Consider the following 15008-nt stretch of genomic DNA (forward strand, 5'->3'; position numbering starts at 1 on the left):
GAAATCTTCCATCTGCCGCGATTGACTGAACCAAGCATTTTCATCCAAAAATAATTTGGTTGTTTGCTGCATTGATTTCTAGCAGATCCCATCAAATGATTGAATCGGCCAGTGTATGGCCACCTTTACTTTCTGAGCCTTTCAAAGTTAGCCTGTAAATGTTATCATTCAACTCTAATTCATAACTGGCTGATTTAAACTCCTAAAATTTTAGAATCTATTTATCCCTAAACCTTTTACTTTCTCTGCAGGTTCAGCAAAACAGAAACCAAGCGTGGTTCCAGATCTTTATCTTCTTCCGCAATTTGGTGGTACATGGTGACAGGAATAGGGGTAACATCCTGAGGTGAGACTCATCCAGTCCTCGTGATCTGTGTCGCTACTGAATCACTGGAAGATTCTGCACCGTATCTGGCAGGAGAGGATACAAGGGCTGTCATATTCAGGACTTTCCGGAAGCAGATGTTCCAGCATCATTCAGGGAATTCTGGTCAAACACTGTTGCAACACCAACTTGTTTATCACTTGTTTTTGTTTGCAGACATACCTGTGTAATACTGCATTACGTGTAACTAAGAGGACACAAGTACACTCCTCTAAATGTGCCTTATCAACCCAATACATAACAATATAAGGGAATTTCCACTTCTGCAAATCGTACATGGCTGATGACAGCAGAAGAGCAATAAACATTTATCAGCAAAGGAAAACACCTAAAAACAGTTGCATATTGTCAAAACTGATATAGTTATATAGATAATGTAACAAGTCCTCATGTGAGCAATGTGGCATGCTGCCATTTTTCCCCCTTTTATAAAAATGTTACTTACCTGGCTGTTGTGCTGATCCTCAGCTCATAACACCATCCGGGGGCGATTTATTAAAACTGGAGATAGTGAAGATAGGAGTGCAGCAATAGCCATAATGGCTGCTGTGATGTCCTGAAGCAGATCTGTTTTTCCCAAACATACTCTTTTGTAGCTCTCTTACCCTGTGACACAAGGGACCTGAACCCAAATCAGAGAAATGCAACATTCCTGCATTATGGCTACAGAAACACAGTCCACAAGGAAGCTGTGCTGAGTGTTGCATAACATAACTGAATAATGTGGAGTTATTTCCCTGCCAGAAGGGATGTAACAAAGGGCCTGATGGACAGGTATTGGTATTTCTAATAACATATTTAGGAGATGTGCTGCTCAACACAAGATTCACACAGGCTCTGCATCTGGGAGGGGGAACTGTCTATGCCTTTGTGGACCTGACCATCAACACTGTGGTACAGTTGCCGTGCGCAGGGAACCTATGGCATTTGTAGCATTACTAATGCTGGGGGACGCCACCTGTTAACCCTTTAGCAGTGTGGCTTTTACTGCAGTAACTGATGCATTGCTACTGTAATGTGAGGTGAACCAACTGCATTACTATAGCAACGTGCTCGGTTACCGCCACGGCGCTAAAAGTTTAACGTGCGGTGCCCCCAGGCGTTCCAGTTAAATTACTGTGCACTTCGTGCGCATAGCAACTTCACTGCAGTGTTATGCTTCAGGCCCTATGTGCTGTAGGCCCCTATGTGTTGTAAGCGTATACTGCCATACCCACTGGTATCCATGCGGTTGGTTGCTATTCCTCAAGTGTACCAACAATCAGAATGTCTCAACGGGGTTCCATGATTTGGAGTGAACATACTAGTAAGTGATACAGCAAGCCTTGTCTGCTTCTTCCAAAATGTCTCTGCCATGCCGTGTCATATTTTACCGTAGATAGGGCTGCTGAAAGGTTGACATATTAGTGACTTTGCCACTGCAGCTCTGTCCACTCATGGTAAGTCCATCTGTTAATAAATCCAGGCAATCTTGGAGTTGTTAAGGGTCAGTTGTTACATGTTGCTGCAATATCATAAACATTAATCCTGTGATCTTGCAGCAATTCTTGTTATACATTGTGATATGACCCAGGCAAGAATTTTAGACTTGTGCCTTCTAAGTGCAGACATTTTTTTTTTTAGATACAGCCAGGTTCACTTTTGATCACTATTATTCCAAACTGTTCTCCATACTCAGTAAGGTGTCTCACGCTAGGAACACAGACATTTGTTTTTCTCCCTACATCGGTACATTTTTGTTTGAATTTTCAGCCACATTTGCATTTCTCCCTCATATTAATAACATTTCAATGCATGTATTTTTCAGAAAGAAAATGCACCTGGCAGTGCAATTTTAACACAAATGCTACAATGACGTTCTCTTGCAAATGGTATGTACTGTATATGTGTTTAGTTGCATATACAGTATAAGTGATTTGTCAAACTCGTATGTTTCTAAAAATGTGCACAAATATGTGAATCAACCCCTCTGAATCACAGCCCTTTAATAAATGTGCAGATCGGGGGTGTGGCTTCCCCCTGACTTCACCTCCTGCATGCCTGTTGCAGGGCGTGACTAAAATAGTACTAAAGCCAAAACATCCATATGACAGCCAGACTTAAAGCATTTTTTAAAAATAAGAAATAAAGAGGACAACCTCCATATTCCTCTCAGTGCAGGTTTCCTTTAAATAAAAGAGTAACGTGTATGGTTTAGTTCTTAGATTGTACTAGAAAATTAAATAGAAGAATCAGAGAAAATTTGTTTAGAACATGTACACTGTTTTTTGAATATATTTTTGAGGCTTAAAGTAAGTTTAGGTGATTCTACGTTTATAAAGCTCAAGGTTGATAAACCCCTGATCCCCAGAATGTTTACCAGAAATGTGACCATCAGCAAACCTTTGACTCCTTTACTAATCATGGCTTCAGAGACGAGGATTCTCACTCCAGAAAAGGGAGCCATAATCATGAATCAGAGTTTCTATTATCTTAAATTATGAAAGATATGTATACAGGTGAATGACGATTAATTATTTAATATACCCAACAATATACATGAAATATTATCTTATTGTGGTTGCTATAATAGTCTATATAATTATGAAATCACAGTTTTCAGGAGAAACTTGCTGCGTTTTCCTGAGTGGCTTCCTCAGCACAATATATCAATGGAGATTGCTGCTTTTACTAGCAGAAGTTTTCATCAGGGGGGGATGGGTACATAGGACACTGTGCTTCAAAGACTTAAGAGAAGTCACAGATGCTAGATTGTCACACTTTCCTTTGGATAACTAATGGGCAGCTAGAACTGGGATGGGGGGGGGGGGGGGGGGGCAAATGGCAGCTCCTATACCTATTAGAAACCAGGGAGGGGGGGAAATAGTGCTGGGTTCCCTTTAATGGATGTGCATTTCCTAATGACAGCTGCATTTCCTAATAATTGATTGCTGCTGCATGGTGGAGAACCACCCGGGAAGACAACACCATAATTTAGGTTGCTATGGTGGCAGCTGTTGATGAGATCTTGATGGGAGATAATACATCTGGAAACCTAGAAAAAATAAGAATCCAACATATGACTCCATTTGGCAGGAACCAGGCCAAACTGAAATCCTGACTTTGAGTCTGGTATGCAGTTTTTAAAATTACATTTATTCAATTAATGATTTTTGGTGGGACTCTCCATGCTTTTTCTTGTTTGTAGCAATTATGTTGGATGGATGGTAGTCTGATTGGGTAGCATATTTTGCAAATATAATTGAGGTGCCCACTAATGATACAATTTTGATTGTGCAATCACACCAAATGTATGTAGTAGAAGGGCAAAAATACTTTGCATAAATACTTTAGGTAGTCACTCATATTAGTGGTAAGATTCTCCAATCAGGATTGTATCATTAGTGTGCACCTTACCTAGCACTGTTGTATTTCCCAGCTTTCCCTACCCTTTTCTCTTTAGACTCAATCTTCCAGGCAACTTAAGCGTACTCCTTGTGCCTACTGCTCCAGGCACAGATACCTTGTGCCTACTGCTCCAGGCACAGATACCTTGTGCCTACTGCTCCAGGCACAGATACCTCGTGCCTACTGCTCCAGGCACAGATACCTCGTGCCTACTGATCCAGGCACAGATACCTCGTGCCTACTGCTCCAGGCACAGATACCACGTGCCTACTGCTCCAGGCACAGATACCTCGTGCCTACTGCTCCAGGCACAGATACCTCGTGCCTACTGCTCCTGGCACAGATACCTCGTGCCTACTGCTCCAGGCACAGATACCTCATGCCTACTGCTCCAGGCACAGATACCTCGTGCCTACTGCTTCAGGCACAGATACCTCGTGCCTACTGCTCCAGGCACAGGTACCTTGTGCCTACTGCTCCAGGCACAGGTACCTTGTGCCTACTGCGCCAGGCACAGGTACCTTGTGCCTACTGCGCCAGGCACAGATACCTCGTGCCTAATGCTCCAGGCAGAGATACCTCGTGCCTACTGCTCCAGGCACAGATACCTCATGCCTACTGCTCCAGGCACAGATACCTCGTGCCTACTGCTCCAGGCACAGATACCTCATGCCTACTGCTCCAGGCACAGATACCTCGTGCCTACTGCTCCAGGCACAGATACCTCGTGCCTACTGCTCCAGGCACAGATACCTCGTGCATACTGCTCCAGGCACAGATACCTCGTGCCTACTGCTCCAGGCACAGATACCTGGTGCCTACTGCTCCAGGCACAGATACCTCGTGCCTACTGCTCCAGGCACAGATACCTCGTGCCTACTGCTCCAGGCACAGATACCTCGTGCCTACTGCACAGATACTTTCCAGGCACAGATACATTTGTGTCATTCTGCTCTCCTTCCTCTGTAGACACAATCATCTAGGCAATCCACGTGTATGTTGTCAAGTAAAGGCATTTCCAGGCACAGATACATGTGTATCATTCTGCTCTCTTTTCTCTGTAGACACAATCTGCTAGGCAATCCAAGCGTACGTTGTCAAGGAAAGGGCTTTTCAGGCACAGATCCTACTTACATACTGTATCTGACTGCTACATCAGCAAATGGTCATTCCATTATGTGCTACAAATCAGACATAGGATGGTTTTGAGGTCCTTAGTGGTTATTGCAGATCTAATTGAATAGACATTACTATATGTACAGGTAGTCCCCGGTTTACAGACGCCCGTCTTACGAATGACCCGCCAATACGAAGTACTGTGCTGATCCATATCTAACACTTTACATTACATGGATAATAGGTGAGGTGAGATAACAATAAAACATCACATTTTACTCTGACCTTTCCATTCTTAATGGTGAGCTCTTTTGTATTACACAGTATGCAGGTATGAATGAATCTGACAGTATTTGAGAAGCCAGCAATCAGACCAAGCTGCCAAACCTGCTTTATTAATTTACAGTGAAGACAGGTTGAGCATTACTGCTAGCCATTTATATCACCATCTGTTGTACAATGATTTAATGCGTTAATGTGGCCACCTGTTCACTAACGTTCAGCTGTTCTTTATATCATGGGCTAAAAGGTAGTTACACAGTGAAAAGTCTACTGGCTGTGTCTGTTGTATATTATTTCTATCAAAAGGTGATAAGCCTATCTGTAGATACCTATTATATTAACAGGTATGGCCAAAAAGTCTTTGTTCTAAATGGAAAACAGTTCATTTTAGCTCAAGGTATATTATTATACTGTATATGTATATTCCCATATGTCAATGCTAACCTTGTCCTCTGCTAAACTAATCTTGTAATAAAACACAGACCTCTCTCTCTCAATATTTACAGTATTAGCTAGAGGCTGATTCTGTTCACAAATGCTAATCCAGTTAGTATTTTGTGTTTTCATATATGGGCTTCATTTATCTTTCCAGAATGCCATGGCAAGGAGTACTCGGAGGGATATTTCTTCCACTGCCCTGCAGAGTTAGTCAGGCCTCCTGCTTTGGGATTTCTGTCCATTCATATTCATGTCATAGGTACATGTAAGCAAGAATGTGGACACTTGGATAGGCATATAAGGATTTGGGGGAAGGAGAAGGAAACAATTGAGAGTCCTTGATAGTATAGTAAGTTAGCACCAGATAATTTAACCTATAAATAACGAAAGAGGTAATCACAAAGGTGGGTTACCACTAAGGCAACCACTGTATAGACAGATGGGGAGATTAGACCCAATCCCACTTGGGTTAAAAAGGCGTTCTCTGTAGAAAGGAAAAACAGAGGGTGTGTGTGTGTGGGGGGGTTGAAGTGGGTACAGAAAAACATTTTGGCGTTACGAATAAATAATTTTTCTTCTGATAATTGGCTGTTTTGAGTCTGCTTGGGAGGGAAGTCCACCATTATCTCTCTTTTTACACTGATCTTAATTATTTTACTCTTATCTGGCGCCTCTATTCAAATATTAATCAAGTATTTGAGAGAAGGCGATAGGCAATCACATTTTATGTCCAAGTGTAAAAGTGGCTACACAGAAAGCCATATCCGTGAGAGTAGATATTTTCAAACCTTAAGAATAATATACTTTTTACATCCTCACCAAGAAAGAAATGACTCGAAATGAGATTGCTATTATCTTTTTATCTATGTTTTAGCTTTCTTTCAATTACTAAGTATTGAAAAATAATTTTTAAGAGAAGTTGAAAAATTACCATATCTCCATGGAAAAACTCGGGAGAAAATTAAATCGGATACAGCCCATAGACCAGACATAGGCTTCAATTCATCAAAGACTGTTTGATAACAAAATCCAAGTCGTTAAAATACCGCATTCAGTATTTTACACTTGTGTGTGCTAATTCATCAATATTTTCACATGTGCAGTAGATGTTTGTTAAGTTACCGAACTACTACGGCTTCAATTCATCAAAGGCTGTTCGATAACAGCAGAGCAATGCAGAGCAGCTTGGAGTGTCCCTGTGTTGTTACAAGCTGCCGTGAGGCATGTACAATAGAAGGCATCCCGACATCCCTTTAGATGTAAACATTTGTTATATTTATTTTTTTTATACTGCCTCTGCTACTCTGAATCTGTTCATCTGTCTTTCTTAACATTTTATTTAATTGCCACAACTTAGATGAACTTCCTGGAGACATTACAAATGCCATGCTTGGTGATTTCACCACTAGCAACTTTGCATTTTAAAACAGGGACTCAAAGTGTTACACCATGGAAGGGTGGAAAATATATTTTGTCCAGTTCTCTCTGCTCACTGCCTGGGGGGTCTGAAAGCTTGTTCCACTGGAGAAGCCTGTGTGACCTATCAGTGGCACTTGCAGGAGAACAGGGGCTGTTTCTATTGGCTGCCTACTCCTGTCAACCATGGGGACATCCACAGGAAGGCTTTCAAAGCTAGTTACCGAAAGAGGAGAGCTGGAGATAATCACCGAATGTGTTATCGAATACTGTAACCTTGATGAATTGACATTTGCTGACATGTGTTGAGCACAAGTCGATAATTTATCTCACTGCTCTGTAATTTCAGCTTTTCATGCGGTAACAGCTTTAATGAATTGACATTTACTGACATTTGCTGACATGTGTTGAGCACAAGTCGATAATTTATCTCACTGCTCTGTAATTTCAGCTTTTCAGCTTTGATGAATTGACATTTTCTTAAGTGCTCCGTAAAGTCAGCTGTTTTCAGCATTACCGAATGCGGGAATGCTTGATGAATAGAAGCCATAGAGGAAACTGAGATGTTTACGTCTGCCTGAAATCTTTTGCACTAAAAAATATGAATATATTGTGATAGATTTGAGGCTATTTTGATCAATCCAAAATACGATTGGAGAGATCAAGAGATTGCAATCTAATTTGTTCTAAATTTATTTTTTTTAACTGCATTGAGCAGTGTAAGAGAATGACAATGTGTACATTTGATATGTCTTGATTGGATTAACATACAAATGTAAAGCTCCATACACATGCTAGATAAAACTCAGCCAAGGTGACTGATAATAATGACTGCCTCTGCTGAGAATCCAGCGTGTGCACGGCAGCCCCCGACTCCTCTCAACTGCTTGGCCAGCGACCCTACCTGGCATACTGCTTCAGCTGAACAATGCCAGAGAGCATTATCCTCCCCATTTATCTGCAGCATGCTGTCACTCCCGTTTTCACAATTGAGTAAAGCAGATTCTAACAACAGTAAGAATAATAAATGAATATAAATGGCATATAGAAGCAAAGTGGTGGACAAAATATCTTTTCCATGGGACAGGTGTGCTTGGAGCTACAGTACAGCTTGTTTCCTCCCTTCTTTGAATTCAGTTGCTGGGCGGGTCAGTCAGGTGGGACCATGTGATATCAGAATCAGAATGGTTTATTTCGCCAAGTACAACAGGGGTTGTACCCGTAATTATTTTTGGCAAAGCAAAGCAAGAAGAACAATAGATGCCTGACTACGTTCTCCAGAACCCCAATCTTACAGAAGAAATTGTAACTACATGAGGACTTTGTAGTTCACAGGATGTAGGTTTGAGTCCTCATCTCTATAGTTCTAGAAGTTCTAGGGGATTTAAGCCTATCTGCTTAGCTGCAGAGCTGCAGGAAGCATGGCTACACAAAAGGTAATAGAATTTATACTAGTCACCATGATTGCTTTCACAATTTATCTTGTTCAGTTTTGGACTTCAAAGATGTTCCAGATATGAGGAAATATTTGCTCATTTCAATAGTCAGAGAGAAATGAAGGAGGTAGATGGAATAGTACACTGAGATGGAAATCAGGCCTCTCGATTCCCAGCATAGTGTTGTGCCAATTAATAATATTATTAGGTGTATTCATTTTAGACTGATATAGAAAATAAATGGGAGCTTGACTGACAGAGAGCAGATGTTAGAAGTGTAGAATAACACTGGTTTTAAAAGAAAGAAATTAGAGCACATAATATAAAATAAAATTACCTAAATCCTTTTAATGCCTGTTATGCTTTAAACCCTAGTTGTAAATATTTGTAGACATAACTTGATACTGTACATATATAAGTTGTACATTTCTAATACTGTTCTGTTCCATTGGTCACTAAGGCCTGGTTCACACTGGCATTAAAAAACGTTCCGTTTGTGGATCAGAACGGAACTGATCCTAGCGAATGCGAATGGATCCAATGTTAACCTATGGATCCATTCACTTCCGTCCATTCCAATGGATCCGTACCACACAATCCACTGAATGGAACGCAAGTTTCCTGGAGCACCAATTTTTCCAGACCGTTGAGCCCAGCAGAACGGAAATGGAAGCTGAAGCCTTGCATTGGGGGCAATGAGAAAACTGAACGTTTCTTCACACTAGTGAAGAAATGGACCATTCTAAGGGGTAAAATCCACCTTGGGGGTGGGGATCTTAGGAGATGTGGGGAAACAGAATGGAAGCAGCAAAACAGAAACGGAGTGAAAACAGATCCGATCGACCGGTGATTGAATCCGTTTTCATGGATCCGTTTGCCACTGAAACGCAAGTGTGAGTGGGGCCTAAGAATGTAGGCACATAAGTACTGCTTTTATTGATTCCTGCAGGTGTTTAATGCTGAGCCAATAACATACCCTCAGTTTCAATAGAAGTCCTTGTTCTGTAGCCTTCCTACTGTATAGGGCACATATAGGGATTTCTATATAGAAGAAGATTGTTATATGCACTTCTGAATGTTGTTAGTACTGTGTGATTGTGAAGTCCCTGATAGCTGTATATTCCCATTAGCTATGTGATGTATATATGAGTATTTGTTCTGTTTGTATGGCATTGTGAATGTTTTTGTGCCTTAAAACTTTAGATAAGTCACTATAGGACTGCTTTCTGAAAAACAAAGCAGTTTCTGATAACAGACAATCAAATGGAATTTATTTAGAAATTAATTTCCAACTCTATAAAAAAAATCCTAAAGTCGTTACTGTTAACTGTAGGTACTCTCTTGAGGTCTGACAAGTGACAAGTGTGTACATTAAACTGCAAGTCAGCAGTTGGTTGGAAACCATTGTGTGATTGCTGAGAAATACATTTATGGAAAACAAATGATTAATAATTTGTGAGCACATTGGAAATTAGGTAATCAAGAATTTACTACTAAGGCTCTATTGCTACTAAGGCTCTATTTGTAAAGCAATGAAAATGAGAAATGAGGTTAAGAATTAGGTTTATATTTGGTCTATATTTGGCAATGGCGATGGATTCAGCTACACGGTACTTATCTCGGCTTTGCCACTGATACCCAATCCAACACCCGCTTGCCAAAATATTCGGCGCTGGCATTGTCGTCAACCTCCACCACCTCTCCAAAGGTTAAATCTTTAGTCATGGCATTGCCTGCTCAAGCAATCATGGTCTATCTTGTAATCAGGGGAGAAAACGTCTGAAAGTCTCTGTGTAATGATCGCTGCTGCAGCAGCTATTACTGGAAGTAGTAGTGCTGCAGCTCAGGCAGTTCTGATCTATTTCCATGCAAGCTCCATAGCTTTGTCTGTCTTTCCCTGCTGTCAGCTTGTGACTGATTATCATTCACCTGTGTGGGAATCTGCATGTCTGCTCCCATTGGATGACCTCAGTATAAAGATCTGCTTCCTGCAGGGTTTCCTTGGGTTTTCATAGCTTCAGCTTAAGCCTGCCTTACTGTCGCTTTAGCCCCCGATCGTGTTTATTGTTATAAAGATACTTTGCTGGTCTTTGCATCATATATTGGTTCATTGCCAATATATATGCATACCAGCACGTTTATTATTTTCCTTGTATTTGTGTTACGTTAATACATCAGTGTCGCTGATGTATACGTACACGAACTGTTTATATCCTGTGTGCAGTTAGTCAGCCTTCCAGCACGTTTTGGTAGTTTGCGCATACCGTGAGCACCCGTGCTGAGCTAGTTATCCTGTTCCTGGTACCGTTTGTGGATTGCGTTCATCTCTGCGAAGAGATAACGAATCCTTCTGAATCCTGTCCTGTTACCGTTTGTGGATTGCGTTCATCTCTGCGAAGAGATAGCGAATCCTTCTGAGCCCTGTTCCCTGTTTTGCTCCAGTGTTAGTCAGCGTTCCTGCTTATGTCATATATCGGTTCATTGCCGATATATACATATGTTAGTCAGATGTTACAAATAGTTTCATTGATAGCTGTAATTGTAATACGCTAGGAAAACATACTTATTGTATGTTTATCTGTGTTACGTTCATCTATCTTAATCCTGCTATTTTCTGACTGTCCTGTCCTGTCTTTGTGAGGCACGCCATCGCCGCATCGCATTGGCTGCCTCATTCCAGTCTGTCTGGTTTTGGACGCTTGCTGTCGCTAAGTAGCCGCTAGCTAGCAAGCGTTCATTCTGTCTACCTGTCCTGATCTCCTCAGTTCTGGTTTGTGCGCTCAGCGCTACTTTGCGCTGAGACGTTATAACGAAAGCATTGTTTGTGGCTGTCAGATCTGCACCGGCTCTGTGCGCCACAATCTCCTATTGCAGTCAGTCCTCCCCTCCACTATACTAGGGATAGCCTGTTTCCTGGTGCTAGTGTGTGTACCTCCTCCACGCCAGCTCATGCGTTGCATGCTGACTGTGGAGAATACACCACCAAGCCTTACATTATGAAAACCCCATTACCAATCCCCATTGTGGGGGGGATTCCCAGAAAGTATGACACTGTTAATTATGGTTCCTGTTCCTTTAAGAAATTTGAAGAACTTAGCTCTGAAACAGAAAATGAGTTTTTCTCTGAATGTGCCAGGTTCCTGTCCAATCCTGATCTCCAAGCGACTCCTGTTTCAACCTGGGCACTCCAACTAAGTTATATTTTGTTTAAAGGGGAATTATTCCAGTGGGCATTTGATGTTCTCAATCATTCCGATTTGAAAGAGAAACCGCTGGAATTTCTAGCGTTTGTGATCCATAACTGGTTGCGCATAGATCCATTGCCTTTTCCTCTTAATGAACTCCTGGCAGCAGGCCAATCAGCTGCTCCTTCAATTGCTTGCAAGAATGAGCAGCAAGCAGAAAGTGTTACTGATAATTTTCCTGCAGCTTTGAATAAATCACCAAAAACCGCAAGGTCAAAGGCAAAACGCAAACGTTCTAAGAAACGTGTCCAATCTGCAGAATTGTTATCCTTAGCGACTGAGACCTATAATGAGATTCTGCCATTAACAGATAATGAAATGCAATTGTCTTTCAGGGGAGTTAAATGGACTTATGAAACTACTAATGAACTTTCCTCCCTGGCTAGGGAAAATAAAGATTTTTGTTTAAAAGAATTATCTGAGTATGATTATGATGAGATATTACAGAGTATTGAACAAATCAACTTATTTGTGAACCAAGGGAAGTTTGCATACACTACAGTTCAACACTTGCTACAGGTATTGGATATTCTTAAGAATAAGGAATCTGCCAATCACCTGCTAATTAACCCTATACATGGGCCTGCCACAATCATATCTGCAAACTGTGATCAGCCTAAATGTTTCGCTGTTAAGTATGCATGGGATCCTCCATTCGAGAGGGGAGAGATGGAAGCTCTGGTCTGTGAATGGAAGAATGATTCAAGTTCATTTTGTCAATTTTACAGTGCAAAAAGTGAAATGGTATTGAATGCATGCATTAAGTCAGCCTATAACCTAATAGAGGCTGGTGTGTGTAGGTATGACTGTGTGGCTCCCTTGATTGATGTGTGGGAACTGATTTTGGATGATTTTTATGTGACTCCGAATTCGCAAATTTGGCGTTCTGACCCGCCTGCTTCAGCACCTTTGGCTGATTCAGCAGGTGATTCGGAGCTCTTTTTGTGTGAAATTGAAGTTCCTGCAATTCCACCCTGTACCATGGATAACTCAGTGTTACTTCCCAGTAAAACAGAAGCCACTGATACATTCTTAACCTTGCCCTGCGCAAATTTCTCAGCAGAGAATCCAGAGGTCCTGCTGACTTCCGAGTCCAGCCTAGCCAGTACTCATGACTCTTTGTTTAGTGAAATAGACACCAGAAAAATCTTGCCTGTCTCTGCAAACACTTCTGCAGAAATTACCTGTGTTAATAAAGTTCAACTCCTGTCTGATCCAGCAGATGCCAATAGATGCACTACATCAGTTTCCGAGTCCCAGCAATCCTGTCTAGTAAACTCAGAACCCCAGCATCTGAATTTTCCAATTTTACAAATGAATGGTGATTCAGATGCGCAAACATTGTGTCTTGATCTTCCTGTTTCTACACCTCGCTCTAGTTTCATGAATAGCTCAGAGCATCTGCTATGTGAACCTGAAATCGCAGAATTATTACCTTGTTCAGAAAATCTTCCAGTAAATTTGCCCTGTACCATGAATTGTGCAGTAGATCTCTCCAATGAAACTCAGGTCACAGAATCATTATGCTGTCCAGCAGGTGCTTCCATGGTTTTGCCCTGCAATATGGACTGTTCAGTGATCCTGTCCAGTGAAGCTGTGGTCACAGAGTCTTATGCTTCACCCAGTACTTTGGATACTTTAAACCCTCTAGCAGAGGAGGCTGAAGCACTGCTTACCTCAGTTGGTGTTGCAGTAATATTCACTTGTCTAGCAGCTGTTTTGGAATTACAGTCTGCTCTAATAAAACTTGATGAATTTCTGCCCAGCAAAGCAGAAGCCATTGAAATATTGTCCTCGTCAGCAAGTGTGTCAGATACCTTGCCCTGTACACAGTCTGATTTAACCAATGTTGAGTCCCTCTCCAGTGTTGTAACAGCCGAGGAACTCCAGCCCTGTCCTCTGAATGTTTCAGAAGTCTTGCCCTGTAACATGGATAATTCTGATTCTCTGGTCAAAATAATAGAAATCTCAGAATTTCAGTCCGGTCTGATGAGTGTTCCTGAAACCCAGCCCTGTATCCTGAAAGATTCTAGTTCTCTGGCCGCTGTGGCAGAGGTTCCAGAGTCCTCTTCCTGTCCAGGGAATTCCTCAGTTTTGCCTAGTCCAGTGGGGGCTGCTGCAATACTGACTTGTTCTGCAGCGCCTCATGAGCTCCAATCCAGTGTATTAAATGAGTCTCTGTCCAGTCCAGAGGTAGTTGTGGAGTCCCTATCTGGTTCAGTGCATACATCAGAAGATTTGTCCTGTCTTGTTAGTGCCCCTGAATCTGATTTGTTACTGACTTTGCTGGAATCAGCGACATCTAAGTCTGATCCAGCATTCTCGTGTAAAAGTCCAGTAGTTGCGAAGTTTAGTCATGATGATTTTTTTTTGGCCAGTCCTGGTTTTGGTCCTGTCTTGGCTGACCCTGAGGCTCACAGTTCCTTGACATGCCCAGAGGTTTCTCTTGTGCCGGTGTGCCCAGATGTTCTTTGTGTGCCAGAATGCCCAAGTGTGTCTAAGGTGTTAGCGTGCTCTGATGCTTCCTTAGTGGGAACACGTTCTGATGTTGCCAGTCTGCCTGCATGCCCAGAGATGGTTCTGGTCCCTGAAAGCCCTGATATTGTTGTTTGTCCTTGTGGCCCTGACTCGGGAATTGCCCTAGGTTCCATAGGGGTTCTTGATAGTTCTCCATGTGAGCCTAAGGGGCATTCTGACCTATGGGGATCTCTTTGGAGCTTCAAGGTGTTCTGGGAGGTCTCTGAGAAAACTTGTCCTGGTGCCTTGGACTGGTTCAACAGTGGGTTTTGTGTTGGTAAAGACAGTACCGGTGGGCATTGCAAAGGCTTTGGCGTTTCTGAACGGTTCCTGGAAGGCGGTGGGTATCGCTCAGGGAATTTCCGAGGGCTTTCTTCTGGAAATCATGGTTCTGATGGGTGTCACACTGGGGCTTGTAGTACTGATGGGCATGATTCTGTAGGTTCTGGTTCTGATGGGTCCAGTCTTGTGGGGACTGATTCTGGAATTCGGTCTTGCCGGGCTGTCCCGGTCATCATGAATTATCAGTCAGACTGTTTTGTTGGGAATTTCAGTTTTGAAAAGCGTCTGGAATCCGCTTTTAAAGGCGGGGGTACTGTAATGATCGCTGCTGCAGCAGCTATTACTGGAAGTAGTAGTGCTGCAGCTCAGGCAGTTCTGATCTATTTCCATGCAAGCTCCATAGCTTTGTCTGTCTTTCCCTGCTGTCAGCTTGTGACTGATTATCATTCACCTGTGTGGGAATCTGCATGTCTGCTCCCATTGGATGACCTCAGTATAAAGATC

The 15008-nt window shown here is 42.1% G+C and overlaps 1 protein-coding gene across 2 annotated transcripts in view; it reads left to right on the forward strand.

The window, feature by feature from the left end:
* Window positions 1-3163, forward strand: part of BMF (Bcl2 modifying factor) — a 127337-nt gene extending 124174 nt beyond the window's left edge. For both annotated transcript variants that reach the window (XM_068251677.1, XM_068251678.1), the window contains exon 4: window positions 252-3163. In XM_068251677.1, the coding sequence (XP_068107778.1) occupies window positions 252-350 (99 nt within the window). In that variant the 3' untranslated portion in view covers window positions 351-3163. The remainder of the gene's footprint in view (window positions 1-251) is intronic.
* The last annotated feature ends 11845 nt before the right edge of the window (window positions 3164-15008 follow it).

This window comes from Hyperolius riggenbachi, chromosome 9 (assembly GCF_040937935.1).
Source record: "Hyperolius riggenbachi isolate aHypRig1 chromosome 9, aHypRig1.pri, whole genome shotgun sequence".
Lineage (NCBI taxonomy): Eukaryota > Metazoa > Chordata > Amphibia > Anura > Hyperoliidae > Hyperolius > Hyperolius riggenbachi.